Below are 26,738 nucleotides of genomic sequence, written 5' to 3'. Positions count from 1 at the left end.
CTGGTCCAAGTCTCATAATTTTTGGCACCAAGCCCTTGTAGAGTGCCAAGTACCTGTGGAAACACAACAGCTGAACATTACAAAAAAGTTATCTAGCATTACAAAGTTTTTTTTTTTTTTTTGGGACTTTGAACAGAAAAAAAGGCACTACCATGCATTTCAATGGGCAAATATGATACCAAACGGAACAAATTCCTATTTCAAGGCACCACTGTACGTACAGTATGTACAATGTAAAATCACTGATGTAGCTATTGCAAAAAATTAAATAAAAATCCCTTCATTTTAGCATAAACAGATGTCAATGTTTTTTTCCCCCCCGGGTGTGCGGGTGGGAGGCTGGTGCGTCAGTATTGTGAGGTTACTAAATAAATAAAGTGTGTGGGTTAAAAACTTTCAGGGCATTTGGGAAAGATTGATTTAACTGAGGGAGTGTGTGGGGTTTATGGGGGTGCGCCATCTATGTCGGGAGTTTGAAGGGGGTGCGCGGATAAATGTTTTGGGAAAGGCTGATCGAGCTGGCGGGATGTCGAGTCTGCTTGGATGCTATTTACAATCTTTTGGACATTTTTGGGAAGGACTAATCAAGATGAGGGAATGTGTGGGGATTATGGGGGTGCGCCATCTCTGTTGGGAGTTTGAAGGGGGTGCGTGAATAAAGGTTTTGAGAAAGTCTGTTTGGATTCTGTTTAAAAGGTTTTTTGCGAAAGCCTGATCAAGATGTGGGATCGTCTGGGAGTGAGGGGGGGTGCGCCAACTCAGATGCAGAAGGGGTCAGCTTTCCAAAAGTTTCAGAAAGTGACCTTGCTGGGGGTGCGCCAACTCAGATGCAGAAGGGGTCAGCTTTCCAAAAGGTTCAAAAAGTGACCTTGCTGGGGGTGCGCCAACTCCATCGTGATGTTGAAGGGGGTGCGCCATCGCCGCGATGATGTTGAAAGTGGTGCGTCTCTCGCCCAGTCAGCTCCTCGGCGGGGACCACTTTGCGGCCGTGACGTTCCCACCCGACGCTTAATGCGTTCAAGGTGACCCGCAGCCTGGCGCACCTCTTCCCTGCCCGCCCCCCCCCCCGATGGCATTAATAAGGCTGGAGCCACTTCCTCCCTTGGCCCCCGTGTCTGATTAGATTGACCCGGGGAGCGCGGTGTGCCTCGTTAGGGTGCGCTTAACGACGTCCCCCACGGGGACCACTAATTAGCAGGGACTGTGTTGTGTTACTGGATGCGGTGGCGCTAACGGGGGGGGGGGGGGGGAGTCGGATTGGGGTGCGATTCTGCAACCATGGGTCAACTTTTTGATCCACTACGCTGCTGTCAAGGTTGGCAAAAGGGCCGTCACGGCCATCGGGTCAACTCATATCACAAAAAGTGACGGCACATAAACACATGCACGTGTCACAAAAAACAGCAGCACATTTTTTTTGTATGATCAAAATATGTGTGAATGACGACGTCGACGCAAGTTTGTCCGGTTCGTACCCTTCCTCGCGGTAAACCAGCGCCATGGTCTGGAAGCAGGTGCGGTACTTGATCTCGCCGGGTACCGGCTGCGGGCCCTGGATGCGACTCTTGGCCACGTCCCAGGGGATGTTGACGCAGGAGGAGATGGTTCCGGACACCAGGCCGATGGTGAACTTCCTCAGGAATTCCAAGGTCGGGTCCTGGTGAACACGATTGATCAATCACGATTGATTCTTCCAAAGGCCATTTTTTAAACTTTACTCTATAAAGCCTGAACCATGAAATATATGAGAGAAAATACTGATTCTTTGTAAATAAAGTATTTATTGGTCGTTTGAAGAAACCCAAACTTCTTGTTTTTTTTAAATCAACGCCCACGTATGATTTTTGATTTGTGTCATATTTGATACATTCGGTCACAATGCTTTAAATTCGTACATTTATAACTGTCAAAAATATCATAAAAAAAAGACATATCAAACATATTAGTAGTTCCAAAAATCTGAATTTCATTTCACTTCTTTCTCAATTGGGGCAATCTTGCAAGGTCGCTGGAAAAGCCATCAGCTGGGTGATACTGCCCTCTAATGGATTCTCCGTGCAATGCATGTGTCAGATCATATACGTCAGGCTTTTAATGAGAATTTTTTTTTTAACCCATGAAATAGAGGACTCAAAATGTCTTTTATTTAATATATGTTTAGCTTGTGTTGGCAGTGTGTTAGCGACGTGACAAGCTTTCCCATGAAAGTTTGCCAAAATGCGGAGTCTGGTAGGAAGAGAATAAAGAATTATAAAGAATTTTAGAAATCGAACGATGGGTTTCAGAGAAACATTTTTTTTTGTGTTGGAAAAAAATTATTTTCAGGGGAATGTTTCTGCGTAATAAGGCAAATAGAAAATCTGACAAAAAGCACCTTCAAACTAGTGTAAAATGGTATAAACTATATCCGTTAAAAACATACATCAATTGCTTCTACAGGCCAAAATTTTGAGATGTTAACGGGTCAAAAACGACCGTGATGCTTCAAACTCTGACACTTAACTACCACAAATGCAAGATTATTGGTGAGAAGAGCAGTTGCTACTAGTAGCACGTTGCTTCTGTCATGCGCTCAGTTAGCACGCTATGCTAAGTCATGTTAGCTTAGCGAGTGCTCTGATTTAGGGTTTGTTTGTGTCCGTCTTTAAGTTGTGTCTGTATCCGGCGTCGCCTTACGCAACTGCCCAATGAAATTAATAGAGTAACTTTTCAAATCAAGTCAATCGGTAAAGTGGCTAATTTACTTTTTAAAAGCAGTAATCAGACTACTTTTTCAAGTCAAAACTGTGTGGCATATCAACGCGTACATTGATTGCAACATGGACGTGGCGAGAGGGCATAAGATTGCAAAGCTGGCATGAAAGCTACCATCATTTTATGGTAGCAGTGGGGGTGGGGTTGGGGACGGAGGGGAGGGGGGGGGGTGCGCGCTAGATTAGTGCTTCCTGATTGGCTGAGCAGAAGCACATGTTCACCAGGGAGCCGCGAGGATTTATAAACAGGACTCATGCAGACAGACTTGGGGAGGCATATGGGGACAATTTGGGTAATTGGGCTGCGACTCGGCACACAGGCGTATTACTGTACCCCCGCCGCCCCGCGCACCCCCCCTCAACAAAAAAAGGGGCCAGACTCAAGAGAGCACTGACAGCTAATTGGCCAAGAGATTTTTTTTTTTACAAATGACAGCAGCACCCCCCGAGAGCAAGCCTAAATCAACAGATAATCCCCAACATCTTTCCACAGGACTTCAGGGACGGAGGCAGAAACGTCCTTAAAGACGGACCTTCACAAATGTATTAAGACCTCACAGAATTGGCGCACCCCCACATCCCTTCGCAAACATCTCCACTTTTAAGTAAAGTACTTTTAAAGTCTTTCACAAAACCAAAGGCCTTTTCACACTGCACTTTGTGACTGGCACAAGCTTGCCCATATTTGGAAGTGATTTCTTAGCGGCTTACCAGGAAGTAAATCAACACAGACTTTGGCGCACCCCTTAGAGCGAGATAAGCCTTTCCCAAAAATCCCAGGACTGCGAACGCCTTGCGGCCCCATTCAAGATCCTGACAGTTGGCATACGCCCGTCAGCTAGATCACTCTTTCACAAAACCCAAAGGCTTTTCACACTGCACTTGTGGTTTATTAGCAGCCTACCAGGAATTACAACGCTACATAGTTGGCACACCCCCTTTCAAGCTCAACCAATTTCTCACATTATCACCAAGATAAGACGTTCACGAATCTCCAAGACAACTGGAAAATCATGACGGAGGTGGCACACCTCCGCTGTCCTGTGCACACCCGTAAAAAAAGAAAGCCAAAAGAAATGTACCATTTGGGCAAAGAAATACAACCGTAATGCTTAGACCAGTCCAAACCATTTTACTCGCATTCTCCTTTTCCCGAGGTGGTGCGCACACCAAAGTTGATGAATCCGAGTCCTCAGTATTGCCATCAAGTGACTTCCTAAGAGCCCTAAGCACCCCCGACCCTCCCGCACCCCCAAGTGGCGATATGACAGCAGTGAGCACGCGCTTGGCTGGATTTGAGTCCCTTTTTTGCCAAAAGATCACCGGGTCACGTTTTTGATTGACTTTGGAGCGACGCCGTCCTCAAACGGGCCCCGTCGCTCGTCAGAGATCCCAACATGGATTCCGCCGATCTTCCTGTCAACTGAAAATAAGCGCTGTTGTCTGCTTCCAATTAGTCCTCCCGAGTTAATCCGACGCGCCGCTTTGGTGCAGGTGACGTATGCTAACGTTTCCGTCCCGCAAAACCAACGTTTGTTTGGAGCCGCCGCCGCCGGGATGCGTAATGTGAAACGCTTGAGCGTGTTATGGAGAGCGAACAGACGAGGTATTAGCGGAACCGAGACCTCCCCGGGGGCTCCTCTTGATTTGGGCTTCAGTCAAGCTAATACAGTAAAACCCTGGCAGATTCCTACTTCGACTTTCCAGAACGCAAACCATTTGCTCAAAACGGGCAAGGTGACGCTCCGAGTGTGGTTGGCTCAAGATACGATCCAAACACGCAAAGCGCTAAAACTGGCGCGTTACCGGGCTAGCGGGAACAGCATCCTTGACGTTGAAGTAGAAGCCAAAGTAGATCATGTTGAAGACGCCGTGGCGACCCAGGGTGGACGTCAGTCCTTTGTTCAGACCCTTCAGTCCGAAGCCGCCCGTCTTGATGATGTGTCTCGCCTGAGCGAACGAGGACGCTTGCTGCGGGACCGGCAAATTAAAAACGGTCAAAATGGAACACAGCCCGCGTGGAAATGACGATGCTTTTTTAAAATTTTTGGGGATTTCACGCACCTGTTTGAAGGAGTCTCTGTTGGCCTGGAGACTGACTTTGACCACCTCGAACGGATTGACCACGACCGCCTCGGTCAAACCTGCGCCGAGTCCGGCTGCTGACAGAGCCTGGAAGATGTCGGGGAGGTTTTAGTGATTCATTTGATGCGTCTGCTAAAAGTCAGGTCTGAGTCTGTATCGGCACGTCAAGATTTCCAACATGGTCTTTGGTTTTTAACTCATTCACTGCCATTGACGCCTATAAACGTCAAAAATTCTTTTGAACTATTTCTATTAGTTTGGCATTTTTTTTCCACTTTTGTTAAAACTCTTTGACTGCCAGATGTTTTCAGAAAAGGGATGCCGTGGGTGCCAGCCGATTTAAGCATTTTTGACTGATCTTTCAAGGTCCACAGAAAATTATGTGTTTGGACTATGGAAACACACATGCTACCAAATGAAAGATTGGACTCTCATCTTTCATCAGAAAAAAAAAGTTTGTTCCTACCTTATTCCGTTTTTCAGTAATCAACAATAGAAAATGGTTAGTTTCACCTCTGTTTTGAAACAAACGTCTTTTAACGTCTTTGGCACTCCTCCATAGGATTTTACTAAACGTTATTTAACGTTTTTGGCAGTCAAAGAGTTAAAGACGCTCGTCAGGTTTCCATCCAATTGTTTCAAACTTTTGAAGCAAATTGACTGAAAATGCTCAAAAAACGGACATGTGACTTATGCCCGTTTCCATCGGTTCTTTTGTGAATATTGAGAGGGGACTCCACCGCTGTAGGTGGCGCTATACACCATAGAGATTTGATCCAAGAAGAAGAAGACCACGACGTCGGAGTTTTCTTTTGTAGTTCTTGAGAAACCGTAGCACTACTTTGTTGTTTTCCATCTAAAATAGCATTAATATTCGCTTCTTTAATTCATTCCAAAAAGAAACATACCTTACTTTATCGTCCGACGTTGCTTTGTGACTACAAACGTACGCGTGACGTAATATCCGGTCGAAACGTGCGACGTGTATCCGGTCTTGCCAGCAGTTATTCGCAAAAAAACTGTTTCCATAGCCAAAATGAGCATTTTCCTTTTTTTTTGACACGCTTTAAAATCCACCCCCTCTCAGCGTAAATAATTTTTTGGGCGAATTTTAGGCCCTTTTTCAAATGTCTAGAATTTCCATTCATTTTTATTTTCGTTTTTCTTGAAAATCTGAATAAAAATGGGTGGATGAAAACCTAACTAGTGACTCTTTTCTTTATTGCCAAAAACAATTACTTCCGTTTTGTTTTGGTTTAGCTGAAAGAAATGTTGGTGACAACACCGTGAGCTGTGATTGGTCGTTGCCCGAGCCTCGAGCAACTGTGATGTCATCTTCAGTCGACGGCAAGTGACAAAATGGCCGCCGGCTGAGATTTTTACTTAACTTCATATTCCACAAATGTAATATTAACCAGAATGTCATGTTCAGATTAGTGAGGCCGCGTATATTATTGTTAAGAAATGTTTACGGCTAACTTCCACTTTAAAGTGTGTATTATATTCCTCAAAATGTTGCGCAATCGACATCTACAACACCACAAATATGGAAATACAAAATAAATCAAGTTGAAAATTGACATCCAAATCATATCCATCCTATTTAAAGCCATCATTATTGTTGGTTACACAACATCCTAACTGCAAACGTTCACCCAAAACCTGAAATTAACCGATGTCGCAACACTGCATGTATTTGCACGAAGACGGCGCGTGTGTTTTGTGTGTGTGTGTGTGTGCGCACACGCTGGCGTAATGGGAACATGTCAAGAACGTGTCTATAGCTCATTACTCTTCCTGCCCGCTTTATCCCGCTGTCAGAGCCCCGGCCGGGAGCCATCCTCATCAGACGTGCCCCCCGACGTATTTAGTATTTACACAGGCCGCCACCGCCGCCGCCGCCGCCATTTGCATTCTCCATTGGTCTTAATGCCCCGCCGCGTCCTCCTTAATCACGCTGAAGGCATTCAGCTGCACCCGACGCACGACCCGGCAACGTTCCTACTGCATTTTTTATATATCGAAATTGCATACTTTCCCCCCAAAATTTTACTAACAATGACAAATATGACATTTCCTGGTAAAAGCAAAAAATAGTAATATATGTGGTAAATCAATCAGTTAATTAGCAATTAATCTTTTATTAGGAATGCTGTATGTAGGTGGACTTTATTTTAGATTTAAAAAAAAAATGACATGGTTTTAATGTATTTTTGTATTTTACTTTAAATGAAGTTCAAGGCATTGTATTTAAACGTAAAATATATATATATTTTTTATTTAAAAAATGCATGGAATTGTATTTGATTTATTTTCCAATTATTTTTAAAATAAAAAATAACTTCAAGCTGGCGTGTCTCTGAGGTAAAAGATTCCCTTGTGGGACAAAAAAAATCCCGATAGCTGATAAAAAATATGTAATGATAATGAATAAAAAAACGTTTCGTTCCATAATGCTTAGAGCAATAAGATATGTATTATAGTGAATATTTCACAATTTGTCCTTGAGCAATTTGTATAACTTTACAGCAGAGAGAAAAATGTAAAAAAAAAAAAAATATATATATATTGAATATTATTATCTTTGTCTTATGATGTAATGAAAGAAAAAAAAAAATCATCCGAATTTTGCAAATTTTCAAAGAGCTAATTTCAGCCGATTAATCAGTTGTGCCCTATTTAAGAAAACAAAACAGTCTTGGAAAGAAATACTGTCCTTCCCCCCCCCCAAAAAAAAAAAAATACTTGGCATTTCCATACTTCCCCAGATTTGGAACTTTTAAAAATCCAATTCCGTACTTTTCCATACTTGCATAAAAGCGCCATTCTTCAGTGATTATAGTATTTACTGTAAAGTTGCTTCTGGAGCAAAAAGAGGAGGAGCTGATGCATGATGGATGGGCCGAGGGGGGGCTGTAAAAAAACACACACACACGCACGTGGAGGGTCTAGGATGCGCCGGGGCGGATGTCGCTGCTGCAGGTACGCCATCCATCATGGCCGACACCTGAATAGCCGCCACTCGTCCCCTCCCTTGCAAAATGGCCACAGCGGACACGGGGTCAAGACGTTCGGACGTGCGCTTGACCAGCAAATATGTCGGATCTCGCATTTTGACCTTAGAGTTGTTTTTTTTGTTTATGACGGCACAAATTTTACGTCATTGTTTAAACACAAAAGATTGACAATTTATTTGAATGAACCTGAAAAACAGGTTCGTTTTTATTCATTTTTTAAAAGTCAACATTAGCAATGTTTAATAATCATAATAATGATCGGAATATTACGACTTCTAGTAGATAAATAATCAGCGAACATTCCGACAACCCCACCAGGTGCACGTCGGTTATAAACGCGTGCTAAATTGTGGCACGTTTGAATAAGAAACCGCATCGAAAACATGAAGCGCAAGCGCTTAGACATTCGACGTGTTGCAAATTATTCTTGGCATCCGTCAGCAGGTGAGGCGAAACACTGACACTGTGTACAATGTTCTTCCTGTTCCGTGTGTGTGTGTGTTTATCTTTCCAGCGAGAGTGTACTCAGGTGCTTGTGTGTGTGTGTGTGTGTGTTAAGACTCACCAGGCCCGGAGACAAAGGGGTCAAATTCAGCAGCTTCTTGTACTGCTCAAAGGTGAAAAACTGCAGACGGGAGAGAGAGAGAGAGAGAGAGAGAGAGAGAGAGAGAAATGGAGACAAATGAGTGTTGACGACTTGACACGGGCGCGCTGCCCACACCTGCAGCACACGTAGCAACTTGGGAGGCGCAAGTGTCATCATTCTCAAACTGAGATGTGCAGTTGAGGGTTCACTGAACACTATGTATTTAAAATATGAGGATAGGCTATCTATCACTGCGTCAAAAAAACTAAAAAAGTCTAAGAGAGAAAGTAGAAGTTGGTAAATTTTTACGACAGTGAAGCGGCGACACGTCAGCGCGCTTGCTTTGTTTGCTGCATTTTTTTGTTTTTAAAAATCAAATGGTCTGTAAAATAGCAAGAATGTCAACTAGCCAGATCGCTAGCTCGCCAGCTAGCTACTGTAGAAAACCTGCTAGTGAAAGAGGAATAAAATTATTTGTCCTCTTTGCGTGTTCCAAAATTTGAAGACAGATTTAATGTAAGAAAAAACACCTTTGCAAAAATGACTTTTTAATCTAACAGAGATCTCTGGACACTCAAACAGCCTCTAATTCATCACTTAAACAGGTAGGATTCAGAGCGTCGAAATGTGTCTCTTCCGCGTGTAAAATGGCTTCTTATAGTTAAAACCGACCGCCTCTCTTTCATTTGTAGACAAAACATACTCCCTGGGTACTTTTCCATGAGCGATGGAGAAAACAGAGTCAGGAGTGCGTGTTCGAAACAGATTCTGTTCTCAAGGACCAAATGTGTTTTCGCACAAAGCGCTGAGAAGGAACTTTTTTAGACTAAATAGTATGTCCCAGCTTAAAGTCAGATTATACCGAAATCAACACCATCTGCTCTGCACAGGACACAAAACATTTCGACAAGGTTAATATAAAGAATTAAAATGTTAAAAATGTGTAACAATGGTTAATATATGAAATGAAGAATTAAAAATGTTATAATATCTATCACTAGCCAGATAGTTAGCAAGTAGCTAGCTAAACAGCAAGCTAGCTGGATACAGTTGATAGACAGAGATGGACAGACAAGATACTTAATTCATGTTGTGAGGGAAATTGAATTGTTACAGCAGCAACAGTCATACATATGTATTTGTTCAAAAGTCAAATAGTCTATAAACTAGCAAGGGTGTTAGCTAGCTAGATAGTTAGCAAGCAAGCTAGATCGCTTGCTCACAAGCTAGCTACTGCAGCAAACTTGCTAGCTAGATAGTTAGCAAGTTAGTGAGCTAGATAGGTAGCTAGCTAAATAGCAAGCTAGCTGCATACAGTTGCTGGACAAACAGATGAACAGACAAGATACTTTATTCACCTTATGAGGGAAAATTAATTGTTACAGCAGCAAGTTCTTATTTTTGTGCTATTTGCTTCCTTTTTTTTTTTTTTTTGAGTGCTGACTGTGTGAATTATTCTTAATTAGCTGCATTATTGCCAGTTGTCGCACTGTTGTCACAAGATGTGGCTCGGGTGCGACGTGCCGCTAACTGCTTGTAAGTCAATATTTGGGCTGGCCCAACAGAACAAACAGGAGCGGGCGGACCAGGTGGCGTTTCACGACTTTGACGGACATGATGTGTGCGGTTAGCAACGTGGCGCCGCGCCAACCAACTCCACTCACCTTGACCGCCCTTTTGGGCGTCTCAGCCAGGATGGGAGGCAAAATTCCCTTGTAGAAGCCAAGGATTCTGTGGGCAGAGAAGATGTCACTTTTGATTGGTTAAAGAACAATTACAAATACAATTTTAATTAAAAAATTAAACATTTTAACCACCTGAAGCCCCGAATTTCTAATAATCTTTTTTCTTATTAATTCACTGCTATTGATGACTATAATCATTTCAACTATTTCTATTAGTTAATTTTTTTCCCCACATTTGTTAACAAGAGTATGAAAACCTCGATTTTTTTTTGTACATTTAGAACAGATATAAAATTTGTGATTAAACGTGAGTTAACTAGTGAAGTCATGCGATTAATTACGATTAAAAATTTTAACCACCTGAAGCCCCGAATTTTAAATAATTAAACTTTTTTTTTTTTTTTTTTTAACTCTTTGACTGCCAAAAACGTTAAATAACGTTTAGTAAAATCCTATGGAGGAGTGCCAAAGACGTTAAAAGACGTTTGTTTCAAAACAGAGGTGAAACTAACCATTTTCTATTGTTGATTACTCAAAAACGGAATAAGGTAGAAACAAACTTTTTTTTCTGATGAAAGGTGAGAGTCCAATCTTTCATTTGGTAGTATGTGTGTTTCCATAGTCCAAACACATAATTTTCTGTGGACCTTGAAAGATCAGTCAAAAGATCAGTCAAAATGCTTAAATCGGCTGGCACCCACGGCATCCCTTTTCTGAAAACGTCTGGCAGTCAAAGAGTTAATGGATTTATGGCAGTGAATGAGTTAAAATGATTTAGTCACTTAGTGACTTACTCTTCTTTGTGTATTCTGTATGAAACTGAAAATTGCGGTCAAATCGTATTTGGTACATTATTGTTATGGCTTGTGAAGTGGCAACATAAACGCCAAGCTCGTTTGAAAGACGAAAATACGCAAACGCCGACTTCCCCGGCGTGGTCAGGCCTCTCCAGGTGAGCTCAAATTTGCTACAGGACAAACATGGCCGCCGCCATTTGACTGCTGGTTTGCATTCCAATGTGCAGCACACGCTTTTTGGCTTTCCTTACGCAAACGACAAGGCCAAAGAGGGGCTCCTGAGGCTCGGCCACCTTTCTGCTTTGAATGAAACTTTCCTTAATAGTAACAGCCCATGTCGCTCGCAATAATAACAAATGGAGCTCGTTCCGTCCCGGCGACGCTCAGCGGGGTCGCGGCGAGATGAGATGCCCCCGAGGAAACCTTTTCGCATGTAAACAAGCCGGCGCGCTTCATCGGCAAATATTTCCACTTTCCTGCTGCTCGAACTTTGACATTAGGCCTTAATTAGCAGAACACAAACACAGGTGACAATTTTGTGCTGATGTTTATACATTTTGGGAAATGTTAAATATGCATAAATATAATATTAAAAAAAAGATTATTATTATACAGGTGGGTTAAAAAATTAAATAAATAAATAAAATGTTCCCATTGTTTAGATGTTTGCCAGTACTTTGGCAGTTTGTAAAAAAAATAGAATCTCAAATATTAGCGCATTTCATACACAACGTAACTCAATAAATATGCTTCACATACTGTCGCTAAAATAAATAAATGTAAAAAAAAAAAAAAGATTTAAAAGCGGTTAGTTAGAGATTTGAAAACAAAGATCAGAAATATAAATATCTTAAAATAAAAAAAATATCTTAAAATAAAAAAAATATTAAAAAATAATAGAAATCTAAAAAACGCTATAAAATCTCATTTACAAAGTTAAAAAAAGTAAACTTAAAAAAAAATTGTATGGTACAAATGCACAAAATTGAAAATTGTATTTTCTTATTACTCGTATTCTTTCTCAAATTACTAGCGGAAGAACAACATTTTTGAAAACATAATTTAAAGAATACTTAAAAAAAAACAACAACTTAATAATAGGGATGGAAAATGGGCATAGTTTTTTTTTAAAACCCAGATTTAAAAGCATTTACACTTTTTGGTATATGTTTTGAATCTTTATCCATACATCTTATTCAGTGATAATAAAGGATCAAATTGTTCGTATTATACGTAACGGTCTGTATTACACTGAAATTACAGAGAAGAAGCTGCTTTTTAAAGAATGATTTTGCCGTGCGTATTATACACGGGTACGGGTTTTTTCACAGAATTTTACGATAATTTCCATTCAGGTCATTTTCATCTTACGGTCACCATCACAAAAAAATACCAATATGCTTACAAAGCATATATTTTTCCTTAATAGATGGTCAGTCATCCAATTGGACTTTTTTTTTATTTTATTTAAATTAAACATATAAATGTTGCTATTTCTCAAGCAAAATAAAAAGTATTTTGCTGCAGACTTTCAGGAAATGAAAAGTGTGAGGTAAACATGAGCACGCCTCTGCCCAAAAAAATCGAGCTCACTAGACCGCCTTTTAATATTCCCACGACCACACCTCAGGCGGCGGGCCAGCTCGCGTAAAAGAATGCTGCCCAATAGACGTTTTGTTTTTGCCTCCAGACGGAAACACTTAAGCCACTCGGCTGCTGCTGCACCCGCATCCCAAAAATGGGAAATTAAACATTTCTTGTTTGATGTGTTCTGTATTTGAACAAAGCAGAGCTCAGGTTGACTGACTGAGTTGAGTGCCCTGGGGGAGGTTAATTGATTAAAAAAAAAAAAAAAAATTCTGTAACACTATTTGTAGAAATCCCCACTAAGTGTTTTGGCCTGCAGCGTGCCACTGCCGAGAACCAAAGAGATCATTGCAGTGGATCTTCAGGACGCATTCCAACCCTTTCTAGTCAGGATGGGACTTTGTTTGCGGGATTTCCGAGCCGTCACCACCTGATGCACTTTTTATATCTGCTGTAAAGCTGTCGTCTCGCCGTTAAACACAACCAGTGGCCGCCACTTTCTCAGATGTCTGCACTGTCTCAGTGAGCTGTCACCGCAAAAGGAAGGAGGAGGAAGAGGAAGAAGAAGAAGAGGAGGAGGACGACGAGTGGCGAGGGCGGCCTTTCGTTAGCCGGGAACAATTTTTGGTCAATTTGCAGGGGTTAGCGACGACCAAGACCCGAAATGAAGAGCACCAAATCCCCATAGCAAGATATTACCAGAAAATGTCTTTAGTAAAATGAAAATATACTAAATAAAAACCAAAAAAACACAAATATGAAATTTTAATCTGTAAAATATACATTTACAAAATGAAAATGTATAGTAAGTTTCACAGCATTGACAATTGTAAAATACAAATGCAAAAAAAATGTTACGCTGTAAAATCAAAATTTACAAAGTCAACAAAATTGTAAATGTAAAAAATTTTGCCGTAAAATTGTAGAATATGAATGCACACAATTGAATTTTTTTTAACACAAAAGTAAGAAAAAAAAATCCAATTGGTAAAATACATATTTAGAAAATGAACCGCCCCTCACTACATTAAAATCCAATTCACAAAATTGAACATTTGAATATAAAAATGCACAAATATTGAAATCTTTAAAATACAAATGTATATTACTGTAACCAGTAAAATGATCATTTACAAAAGAAAAAGCAAAAAACGATACGATAGCGTAGTTTCAAAATCGAATTGTCGCTTGAGAAATTGAAGTCAAAGGTTTGTCCTGATTATTTCCCGGCTGAATCCCGAACTGCACGCACGCTTTGACTTTTGGCTCTTTTGTGCTATGGAGATGCAACATCTTGGCGGTCCAAATCAAGCTGAACTCTTACATTACAAAGAGAAGAAGACTTACCCTTCGTTGCGGAAAATGGTGCGGAAGCAGTCGCCCAGGCTCTTGTAGCTGGTCGGGTCGCTGGTGCCTCTTTGTATCTGGAACCTGCAAATCGATACAAATCGTGTAAAACACTGAGGGAAAAAAATTGTTGATTTGCATCATTCGGACCAGCGCTGATGAGCTCTACTGTAAGACATGAAGCACAAGAAGTATGGTTTGGTTTTCCTGTTTGTACGTGTTGCTGCTCGGTGTGTGATTAGGAATGAGCAATTATGTAAATTGTACAAAATCGAATTTTTATGGGAAAAAAAAACATCAAAACAGAAAAAACATTACTACAAAGAATGAAAAAAAAGTATCCACAAATGTCCACAATAATGACCAGAACATACAAATGACAAATAAAGTAAAACAATTCAAATAATTTTTTTAGAACAATGTAAAAACATTTTTTTTTTCAACAAAAAAAAAGTTTTTGTTTTAACAACAAAAGCTTATTTTTTTTATAATTATAAGACAAAAACATTAAAATAGAATATTTAAACTACATATGAAAACATTGCTAGACATGAACATTCAAATTAAGGGACAACCAAAAAACAATTAAATAATTATATTTACACTAGAAGCTGTCCTAAAATTCACCATCACGTTCATATTACAGGAAGAAAAATATTTTTTTGTTTTTTAATGTATCAATATTGTTTGACTTTTTCACGGCAATACATGTCATGTGTAAAGAAATAGTCATAAATAAAAATAAATAAAATAAGTTAAAAAAATAGTTCAGAAAACAACAATGTTAAGGTATGTTGTTTTTATATTTGAATATTAAGAGCAAAATAAATAAAAAAATATATTTTTTAATTGGATTAAAAAGTACGCCCACAAGCTAGCAAAAAACAAAATTAATAAAACAAAATGTAAAAAAGAAGCCTTTAGGGAGTTCAGAAAGGGGAAATTATATAATATAAGAATAATCTCTGGCATTAAGCAGGGGGCTCACTAGAATTTGTCAAACACATCATGTGAGACTGGTCTGTGTTTAAAAAAAAAAAGAAGAAAAAAAAAAAGGTTGCGGATTGCTCATTGAAGCAACTTGTTTTCCCAGCCCTCTCACTTCCATTCGTCTCCTCTGAGGCAGGACGAGAGGCTGGTTGGTACCAGCGGACCCCTCCCTCCCCTCCGAGCAGGGCCGGCGTGGGGGGAGGGGAAGAAAACTCAAAACATTTATTTAACCCAAGCCGTCCAATTAGCCAGCCGACTTCCCAGTGACCGGACCCGTTTGCAGCAAAGCTCGCAGGCCGCTAACACGCTAGTAAGCCGGCAGTAACAGCTCTTCAAGCCACGTGTAAAAGTTTCAGGCCATGCAGTCGGCTCCAAAAGGACTTTTTTTGAGCCTTTCTCGGGGGTTATTGCGCGGCACGCTTTCGCAGCCTGGCCCATAAAATGGCAGAGAGCGGCGTTTAAATCTTTTTACGCGAGGAACCAGCCGGGGGCCACAGAATGAATTAAAAGCGCCCGTTAAGAGATGAAGGCTTGGGCGTATTGAGGCGATAAGACCTCGTTAAACGTAGCTACGCTGCTTTGACCCTGGACCATAAAAATGAAAGAAAAAAAAAAAAACACACTTTCTGGACTATTAATGAACACATTAATTAAAAGCTTAGCTAAACAATATTTACATAAGCGTTGATGAACTTTTAACGTAGGAAAACAAAGGTGAGGAGAAAAGAATTCCGTCTTCAACTGCAAGGTCAACGGGGTGAGCAGTAAGTCGTCCATGCGGGTGCCTGATGGGCCCATAAAAAGCCCCCAGGTTCCACTAAAGGGGGGTTAGCGGGGTGAGGGGGACTTTCTTAATCGCATAGATCAGGGGTGTGCAAACTTTTTCTTCTACACAGAAAAATCAAAGGATTCACCTTTCATTGATTTCATACACTAAAAGTAAGCCATCAGTAAAGATATGCAAAGTGCTACCATATATTTAATTGTCATATTGTGTATTCTTAGGGCTGATTCCCTTCTGTTGGCATCATTCCATTTGCGTGCAGCATAACAGCTAAATGCCGCGTTCTCATGTTTATTTGAGTATATCTATAGATTTGTATCTTGACCTCGAGTGTGTAAATAAATCAAATTGAAATATTGGTGCGAAAACATAAACCAAATGGGGTCGTCCCCGTACTGAGCAGTAGCAGAGTCCCATCTTCACATTGAGAGAAAAAAAAATCTTAATGAAGCTAACGTTGACATGGAGCAGATTGTGGAGCAAAACAATCGGCAGCCATTTTGAGGCGCATCTTACCGAATATTGCGATTGGTGGAAAACAAGGAAGTGAGCTGACATAAATAACATCTGAGAGGGGCGTCTCCTCAATTCCAATTTGGTGGATTTTCCGATAGCTCAATATAGAGTTGATGTCTGACGCCGTATTAAAGAGGACTCTATGAGGGAGGGGCCAGCGGAACGAGGGGCGAGGGGGACCCTTGGGCAAACGACTCAAAGATTTAAGACTACGGGGGTCTTGTAAAGAAATTCTAATCGGGCTTAATGAAAGGCACATGATGCTGGGGGTCAATCTCCCAGCGTCTCCCTCGCCCGGACCAAAACCGGCCATGAGCCCACGGTCCGGGTCGCAGTCCCCCGACTCCACAGGTGACCCCGGGGTCACCTCATTTCCTCATGGCCCTGCGCTACCCTGCCATAAAAAAGCCAGGGAGCAAACGGCGAGGCGCGGGCCCAGGAAGATAATAGGGGGGCACCAAAAGAACTTGTGGCCGAGAGGGCGGGGGGGGGGGGGACGGGGGGGGGGGTCGTCAAGCCCCCGGCAAGGAAGCAACTCATGTCGCCTTTCACAGCTACCAAGTGTGGAAGTTAGGACTTGAAACGTTTGGTGTTAAAAGGACGGAGATGGCGAGCGCGAGCTGGAGCTCGAGTCAGGTGCTAATAAGGTCGAGGAGGTCGAGGAGACCCAAATATTTAGACTTGCATAAAAGAAAAAATGTTTCTGTACTTTGAACGTTTGTGCTTATGCGCTAAATATATATTGTGTGATCGTTTCCTTTTGCGAAAGTATGAGACTAACTCTTACTGAGCCAAATTGTTTTGGTGGACTCGGTGTTTTGGCGTGCCGCGCAAAATTAGCCAATTAGCAATCGCGACGCTTTTGGTGACTGCAAGTCCCCAAAAAATGTAATAAGTCAGCAGGTTGCAGAACATTGCATGCTTGAGCGGAATCATTTTTCTTTGGTGATGTGCCGTGAAATTTAAATTTTTTCTTAAGAGCTCAGTATTGTTCATTCGGTAATTTTACCGATTTGACATGTCATCATCATTGCTCTTTTTATTTTTATTTTTTTTATTTTGTATGTGGCTGAGTATGTGCGTGCGTGCGTGCGTCGTAAAATGTTTATTAAAAGGTTGGAAAACACTGGACTAGATCACGGATTTTCAACCACTGAAATGATCTAATTCCACTTATTGCTTTGAAAAAGTATTTACGAACCATAAAAAAAAATGCATCTTTGATCATCTATCTATGCCAGCAACGTATAGTAAAAGGCATAACAAATAATGCTCTTCCACGAGACAGGAATCTAAGTTCATATATTTCAAACGTTCCGAGATTATTATTATTATTATTTTCTCCTTCATTGTTCTGTTCAACAATTCCATGACGGTGTGTGACTAAGTATAATCTGGATGCCGATTGGTTAATTTTCCAACTCGAGCAATTTGGTGAGGATGCGAATTTTGTGTTCACCCGATTCGGGTTGTGACTACTTCCGTATTGGCCAGCAATTTTTTTTCCTGATGAAAGAAGAGACTTTCTTTTGGCAGGTTCCATGTTTTGACAGCAATAGAACACGATATTCTGTGGGCCTTGCAAAATCTGTCAAAATCCAGCCGGGAGCGAAGGGGGTTGCTTCAGTGAGTCAATAAGTTAACCACATTGCGTGAATTCTTCATTTTTGTGTCTGATATGAACGTGCCATTAGAGTTGGATGCAGTTGACTGGCCACATTTGGAGAGTGACGAGTAAAGATGACGGAACAGAGAGGCTCGCGTTACGATTTGTCGGCGTCGCTTGTGAACCGAGGTTTGCTTGTATGTTTCTTGGCGTAATAAAAATTTGGGAAACGATGGACGAGGTAGAAACACTAAACAGCCTCAGTGCTTCTGGCAGATTCATTTGGCTTCCGAGTCAGCCGTGCCGATCGTAAAACTCAGCAGAAAGAAGACCCCAGAAACCCCCACACGCACCCCCGGGGGGCTACTTTGGAAGCTCCGAGCCACTCATTCAATCATCGGCCGGCTAAGCGAGCAGAGATAAAGTACACGCGGAGGTGATGATATCTGAGAGTTCATCAAGAGCAACCCCCTCCCCTGCCCCCTCCCCTGCCTTTCCTCACCCACATCCTACTTTCCTCACTCTCCTTGTTTGTCTTTTACAGGCCCGGAGCTGCCCGGATGAGGGTGAAGGCGAGGGCAGGTTGGTGCCAAGAACAAGCGGAGAAGACGCGACTACTGGAAAGACAAGGCAGAGTTTGAGGTCCGAGCAAGGTCATGTCCAGTCTCAAGATCAGGCGGGAATGGGTTGTCCTTAAAGAGAACGTCTGAAGGAGAGGTGATAAAACTATCCTTGGGAGGTTGGGGGGGATCTGGATTGACCGGCGGACCGGTTCACGTCCATTTTATGGATCCTGGGAGGAGATTCTGGAAAGCGGATTGTTTTTAGAGATCCTCAGAGAGAACCCCCCCCCCCCCCCCCCCCCGAAACAAGAGCTATGCAAGATAAATTGATAAATCGCTCCAGATAATCTTTCTGACACATCCAACAATCGGGCTTGTCTTGTTTTGGATGAACACTTTGGCTACTGCGCATAAATGTTGGTAAAGGTGGTGGTATTTTCGAGGAGACTTGAGACTTTTGTGCGCCTTTGCCGACTTTGAAGGCCAGAGAGGAAAAATGCTCAAATGAGGCCAAGCCATTTGGCACAGTCAAAGTGAAAGGCCAACTGACAAGAGAAATTTCGCATTCTAAAGAGACGATCTGCCAGAGCACTGTAACTTGCAAGTCCATTTTTTTTTTTTTTAACAGCCAGACAGTTAATTTTAATGGGCGGGACCATAAAAAATGGTAAAAAAGCCCATTTCGCCGTCCCGCCAGATGAATGGTCTGAGCCATCCACAATAAGACTCCAGACACTCAATCATGCTAACAGGGTAAGACCGTTGACGCCGCTTTGAGGATGCGAGACCAACTGCTGACGGGAGTCTCGCTTTGGAGGGCATACGGGGAATTCTGGCCCTGTGATTGGATCCTGGCAGATTGGGAAGCAAACCAGAACTTTCTGAAGCTTTGGCTTCCTCCTCAAACTGATTCAGTGAGTCAAGACGAGGGGCTCCCAATCTTTTTGGGTCCAAGTAGTAGTACAGTAGAAGAAAATTTCCAACGAAAAATTCATGACACCTGAAATGCCAAAGGAATCAAAAAGTTGCCTACAGTATTTGAGAAAAATGTTGCAATGTTATGAGAATAAATAAATAAATGTTTTCAAGAAAGTCATTCTTTAGAAGAACAAAGATGCATTTTGTCAGGAGAAAAAGCCGTAATGTTACAAGAATCGTCATACTTCAGAGGACATAACATGATATTAAAATCAAAGTTGAATAACAGATAAATGTCAGTCCAAAAATACTTTGTCGTAATATAATATTATGCCTCTTATTTTGGAAAAAAATGCCTTAATTCTAAAATAAAAAAAAGACTGCATTGGGAAAAAAAGAAGAAAAAAAAAAGAAAAAACGCACACTAAAATCAACTTCCGGTAATTGTTAAAAAAATATTTTGTTCTATAAAAATTTTTAACTGAATTCTTGGGGAAAATACACTTTTCGTCCTTGGAAAAAAATTGGCCACTAATATATATATATATATATATATATATATATAAATTTTAAAGTAGGAATTAATTTTTGAAAAATATGAGTAAAATAGGACCATATTCTTGACAAAATATGCCTTGTAATTTGGAAAAAAAATTGATTACTGTATAAAAAACATGCCTTTTGTTCTTAATGAGTTTAGCATCTTTGTTTTATCAGCATACATTTGTGCTCATAAGTTGACACCATTTTTCTAAATATGGACTTTTTTTGTGCTATATTTCTTTTAATGAATGTGCTATTCTCAAATACCACCGTTGAATAATTTCAATCCCATTAAGAAGTTCTACTTGTGCGGGTTTAGCAGCCCAGATGTTTCTACCGTGACCCCGTTTCAACACGGCAGACCAGGAAAAGATGTGCTTCGAAAACGCCAGAATACAAGAAGCCAAAAGTGACACCCAAACGTTCTCAGCCGCCTGATGTATCGCTCTTTATGTCGTCTTTAAAAGCCCCTCAGCTGCTCGCCTGGAGCAGGTCTGCGGAAAAACTGAGCACTTTTACTCACATTTCCAGTAAATGCTTGCATCAGAGAACAAATATTTCTTAGGTGTTTAAAATGGGCTCTTTCAGAGCTCGGCCAAACGCTGTTAACTGAAACGATGGTGCTAATGTTCTAGCAATAACTTTAAATAGTAGCGTGATACAAAAAAAAAAAGGAAAAAGGAACACGAGTAGAGAAGTGACTCACTTTCTCAGCACAGGAAGTAGATTCAATTTCACGGCCGGGTGAAAATGGTGAAAAACCAGAACCAAAGACGAGGTTAAAATAATACGGTGAGGGCCGCAGACTGGATGGCACGCGTTCACTCGCTCTCGTGGTGCCAACTTGAAGATGAAATGTGCTGGGTAGAGGGCACAATACACACTTTGCTCAAAGGAATTCACACCAAGCGTTTCATTATTTCCTCTTTAACAGCATTAAATTGCTGCGTGGTTGAATTATTATTTTTGGCGGTGCGATTACGTTCTATTTTTATTGCAGAAGGTTAAATGACACTGTAGATGTAAATGAGCCGTTCAACCACCTCCGTTAAGCCTAATTAGCATTAGCATTCTGACTTTATAGAGCTGTGGTTAAAAAGATTAAACACAAACATATTTTACTTCAAAGTTAAATAAAACTGAACTGCATTTAAATGTACCATAATGGATTTAAAAAGGTTAAGGCACTGTGACATTTTGCACAATTAATATAATTAATTCAGTTTTCTTCTATTCTTTCAATTTACTCTAAATCGAACTTTACAGCCATGTTAGCTTTGGTTATTAGTACTAGTATTGCAGTCAAGACCACATCAACCGAGACCAAAATCACCAAAACGGAACAAAATGACCACTTTCTTTTTTTTTTAAATTACATTTGCGACAAAAACAAAACAACAGTACTGTGCTGGTCTTGAGTCCGCCTTGTCCCAGTTTTGGTAGGGTCGGCAAACAACCAGAGGTGGGCGTGTCAATAAATTTTGAGCGTCCATCATTCGGCAATCATCAACACTCGGCACACCCTTCCGTCATCGTCAATATTTCAAAGCGAACCGTCAATCCGTCAATGGTCGATTGCGCAGCAAAATGAGCGTCTGTCAATGTTTCCGTCATTCAAGGTGGGCATCTGTCAATATTCCGTCAATCGGCAATCCGGATTGCCGAATTTTTGGACGGATTGAGGATTCTATTGACGGGCGAAAACCTCCTTCGGTCAGTGCTTAGTTTGCCAATTTTTCAACGTTTCCCGTCAATTGTCAACAAAATGGGCATCCGTCATTGACGGATTTTGATGGGCCTCCTGTCAATATTGATGGAATGCCCACCTCTGCAAACAACTGCAGTGGATATGGCACACTGTTTTTGTACCAGGACTACGTTGGGTCACAAACGATCGCAACGGAGAAAATGATTGGGTATGAGCTTTGTATCGATGCGAATATTGAGAGGGGACTCCGCCGCTGTAGGTGGCGCTATACACCATAAAGATGTGATCCACCAGCAATTTAAAAGAAGAAGAACCGTAATAAATAATAAACCGTAGCGTTTCTTTGCCGTTTTCCCATCTAAAATTGCATTAATATTCGCTTCTTTAATTAATTCCAAAAAGATTTCTGTTTCATCGCCCCCCCCCCAAACGCTTTAAAATCTACCCCCTCTAAGTGTAATTTTTTTGGGGCGAATTTTGGGCCCTTTTTCGAATTTCTAGCATTTCCATTCAGTTTTATTTTTGCATTTCTTTTTTTTTTTTTCTGGAGAGCTCAGTATTGTTCATTCGGTAATTTTACCGATTTGACATGTCATCATCATTGCTCTCCTTTTTTTTTTCTTTATATATATATATATATATATATATATATATAAATATATAAATATATATATATATATATAAATATATATAAATATATAAAAATATATAAATATATATATATAAATATATATATATATATAAATATATATATAAATATATATAAATATATAAAAATATATATAAATATAAAAATATATATATATATAAATATATATATATATATATATATAAATATATAAATATATATATAAATATATAAATATATATATAAATATATAAATATATATATAAATATAAAAATATATATATATAAATATATATATATAAATATATATATATATATATATATATATATATATAAATATATATATATATATATATATATATAGAAATATATATATATATATATATATATATATATATATATTATTATTTTTTCCGCATTTCTTGAAAATTGGAATAAAAATGGGTGGGTGGAAACCCCCACTACCGCGACCCCCAAAAGTGTCTTAATGAAAGGTGAGCGTCTCGCGAGCAGCCTGGTGGGAGAAACAGAATTGTTGCATCACAGTCTGGCTCGCCCCAAATCAAAAGCGCAGCAGTCTGTAATTAGCCGAGCGGAATGTGAACTTGACTGATAATGATTATATGTGGCGCGCTAGCAAACAGCGACCTGCACATCTGCTGCAACGAAATCTCATCGCTAAGAGTGCAACATCTGTCAAAACATTAAAAAGAGAACTTCAGAGATCGTGTTCTTGGCTCTTTTTTTCTGCATAAAGACATATAACGGTATGTTGCAATCACGTGGTGCGTACTCTCGTGCTGCCGGGAAAACCATCAGAGCAGAAATTCTCATCTTGAACGGTCGTTGGAAAATCATCTGAGAATTGCATAGTCAAAAATATAAGACCTGCTTTTGAGGTTTGTCGCTGAAATGGTCAATGAAAACACCAAAAACGGACGCACTTCCACCCCTCCCTTATAGTATTTAATTGCGGTGAGGGCGGGGGAGGGGGGAGGGGTGAGGGGAGGGGGGGTGTCGGCTTGATGACCGCTGACCTGCCAGCTACTTTACAAGGAAAGATCAGCTATCAGGCTGCGGCCGCCGCTTTGTGACCTGCTGGGTCGGGGTGGTGTCAGGGATTCCTTCAGGAGTGACTCCGGGTTCACCAAGCAGTCGGGGGGCAAAATTATGTTGGGGGGGGGGGGGGCATCCTAAAGCGCAGTGCCCTCCTCCCTCCCGCTCCCGTTCTCAGAAAGGCAGGACGTCATCTGTCAAAAGCCTCGTGAAAGATCACTTTCAAGTACGCACTTGAAAGCGTGCCGTGACCAAACGGAGGTCATGTTGCCGTGGTTACCGCTGGCCGCCAAAACGGGCTCGTCGCAGCTTTTTCTAATCATCTTGGCAACGTGCTACCAGGGCGCGGCTGACTGGCCTTTTCGGGTTTTGTTGTCAGGGTCTTCAACCCACGGTGCTCGGACCCAAAGTCAAGTCCGCGGATTAAGGTGCGGCAAGCAGCCCCGATTCATCAGAACTCTTCGAAAACCACGACAGATGAGACTTCTTTTGGTGGTTTGGACTGCTTCAATTATCAGACACTGACACACTAAAAGAGAAGCCCTACGATTTTGGATTGTTTGAAATCGTGTCAACGAGGACTAGACCAATAGAATCACTTCCTGCAATGGCATTTTGCCTCACTTGGTCACCGTTGGCAGAAGCAGCCCTAGCTCACTAGCTGCTCGCTAGCCAGCCAGCTAGCTAGCTACATAGCGCTACTATATGTTGCCTGTTTGCTAACGGTATTAAAAGCAGCTGATCTTTACCTCAAGCAGAAAGGACAGCCCTTGCCAGAGCATTCAAGGACGACACCACACGCATTTTTCTTCTTTCTCTCAACACAAAACATTGTTACAATCAAAACAAGCGCTCCTTCCTACATAATTGTTGTTGTTGCCGCTATCGAGCGTTGGCACGTTTTCCAGTCCCGCCTTCCTTGACAGCTTTCATTTCGTTGCCAGTGTTCCGACAGAGACATGGCAGGATTCTAACAAACTGTAGCGCCATTGTGAGGGACCACAATTTTTTCCCGTAGTCTGATCCGGGGCATATCTATCATGTCATTTAAAATGTATTTAAAATGTAATAGCTAAGTTGCTACTTTTAAGGTTTTGAGGCGCTCGAATGCTTTTGGCACAGAAGATGCTACAGAAATGACCTGTCACTTAAAGCAATGGTAGTTATTACAAAAAAAAATGGCCGGTAGGGGGCAGCAGAGTATAAGAGATCAACCAGGGCCGCGTTGCAACAAGCTCTTTTCCCCACTGTTTTCAACAGGTTTGTGAAAAATGATGGAACTTCGCTATATTCTAATGCTAATTGCTGCAAACGGAAACAGATACATAAATATATTTTTTTCCGGCTGACTGAAGAGACTCTAATCTTCCTTTTGGTAGGTTCCATATTTTTATATCAATAGAACATAATATAAAAATAACTATATATATATATATATATAAAAAAAAAAAAGGTCGTGCAACCCCTTCCACGCTAAATAAGACTTTTTAGATTAGGTTGATAACATTATTTATTTCCTATAAATAATGTAGCATAGATTGAACTATCGATGCTAGCAATGTAAAGTGAAAAATAGAACAAATTACTTGTGGAATTTTTGGTATTTGCAAAAGGACGTAGCACGGGTTCACTGTACCGAGAGTTTAAGTTTAGTCTTTTATTGTCATTTTACATAAATTTGTATGGTATAAACCCTTATTTATTTGTTTATTTCGAAAAAAAAAATCCCCTTTTGCCTATGCCGTAGCATTTTGCTAATTTTGCTGGGTCCACATATATTCACCAATACAAATAATAAATTAGCACAGCTACAATATTACCGTTTTATCGTTCCGGCATGCTTTTGTAAGGCCCCTAATGAAGAACCCGTGTGCCAAATTTGCAGTTTTCCGGGCGTGTTGAAGACGGCGAAGGCGGAAGTTGGGATGGGGGGGGGGGGGGCGACGGCGTTGGCGGCGCTCGCGTGGGGTGGGCGGCGCTCGGTTGTAACCGGATCTCCACACCAAAAAGGGGGAGACTCGGGTAAGGGCTTGCTCTCTAATGAGCGGGGGGCCACCTGATCAGAGTCAGATGGCGGCGCCCCCAGCGCACGGCCCCCTGCGGAAAGTGCCGCCCGACACCCTTTGTTACCTCCAAGTGAGCTGAGACCAGCCCATGAACCATGTAACTAGTGCTTTCCAGGTTAATGAAAAGCTGTAACTGGTCTCGCTGTCTCTCGGGTTAAATGCCCCCCCCCCCCCCTTTTATCCCACTAACACCCCTTCGGAGTACCCCAACATTTGTGCAGGGGCCGAGCCAATTAAGGCTTTAGCTCGTGTGAAGTATGCTACATTGACATTTGCAGCTGATTATGATCCCGAGTGAGCCTCAAAGAGAACACTCGACTTTTGCGATTGGACGTCAACGCGCGCACAAGCGAGTTGACAACTAAAGAAAATATCAATCGTCGTCAATGATTAGCGTCAACTACAGTTTTTTATTACAGGGATGTGATTTGACCAAAGTGAAATTATCTGAAAATTTAGCCGGGGGTCTGAGGGCCGCTGGCACCCAGCTAGGTCCAGGGCAGTGCCCTGGTGGGGGGACAAGGGCCGGAGCTCATGGGTTTTCCGTGTTTTTAAGTACTTTCAATGCACTCACATGACAAAGAAATAGACAAAACAACAGCATCAATTTTCAATGTATATTGAACTATCCCATATAAAATGGCAGTTTTAGTCAACTCAAAATCAGTCACATTCAAAAACATTGGACTGCCTTTGCTTTTAAAAACTGTCACTGAGAATATCATCATATCTAACTAATGTGATTACTAAGTTAACACATAAATAATGTTGAAGAGTTCAAATTTCATGAACAAATAATTGTATCATGACCAAATGAAAAGTAACTCATATTAGAGCATACCACAAATGTCTTTGTTATAGCAGAAGATGTTATCTGTCGGAGTCATGTGCATACACAATGAACTACTACTAAAAAAAAATAAAAAAAAAAAAAAATAAATAAAATAAAATAAAAAATCGGAATTTTTTTTTGGGGGGGAGATAAAAAAAAGCGGAATTCCGCGAATTAGCGGAAAAATCACATCCCTGTTATTATCTTTAGTCTTTCGATTCCTAGTACAAACAATGTTTTTTTTGGGGGGAGGAACGATTAATCAACAATGATCAAAAATAATCAATTCATATTTTATAATCACTTAATCGTTTCGGGGACATTGTTGATTTGAAAATGGTCTAAATCCTTGAAATTTCAGCCTCCATTCTCAGATTTGTTGGTGAAAGCATTGTAATTGTTTTTTTTTTATTTTTTTAAATAGGACATTTGCAAACATCTGCTTGTACATTCGAAAACAACGGTCAACATTTTTGCCAATTTTCTGACAATTTTCTGTGTTATGTACCAAACCAGAATCGTAATCCGTTTGTGCATTTTCTACACTGTCAATTTGAAATGATGTCCAGTTTCGGAATAAAGGGATGGAAATTAAAACAACTACATACAAATCACTGTGCGGACGACCACATTGCCTTTTTTAATTTATTTAAAAACATTTTTTTTTTAAG

General features: G+C 40.8%; 1 protein-coding gene across 1 annotated transcript in view; it reads right to left on the bottom strand.

The window, feature by feature from the left end:
- The window catches only part of slc25a21 (solute carrier family 25 member 21), an 89,984-nt gene that overhangs the window by 1,004 nt on the left and 62,242 nt on the right, over window positions 1-26,738 (bottom strand). The window contains exons 4-10 of the mRNA XM_077562641.1: window positions 13,858-13,941; window positions 10,106-10,172; window positions 8,421-8,480; window positions 4,818-4,925; window positions 4,560-4,724; window positions 1,476-1,657; window positions 1-53 (exon numbers count right to left, since the gene is read on the bottom strand). Of these exons, the coding sequence (XP_077418767.1) occupies window positions 1-53; window positions 1,476-1,657; window positions 4,560-4,724; window positions 4,818-4,925; window positions 8,421-8,480; window positions 10,106-10,172; window positions 13,858-13,941 (719 nt within the window). The remainder of the gene's footprint in view (window positions 54-1,475; window positions 1,658-4,559; window positions 4,725-4,817; window positions 4,926-8,420; window positions 8,481-10,105; window positions 10,173-13,857; window positions 13,942-26,738) is intronic.

The sequence above is a fragment of the Vanacampus margaritifer genome, chromosome 1, assembly GCF_051991255.1.
Source record: "Vanacampus margaritifer isolate UIUO_Vmar chromosome 1, RoL_Vmar_1.0, whole genome shotgun sequence".
NCBI lineage: Eukaryota > Metazoa > Chordata > Actinopteri > Syngnathiformes > Syngnathidae > Vanacampus > Vanacampus margaritifer.
The sequence above is the reverse complement of the archived record's forward strand: the minus strand, read 5'-3'. Positions and strand labels throughout refer to the sequence as shown.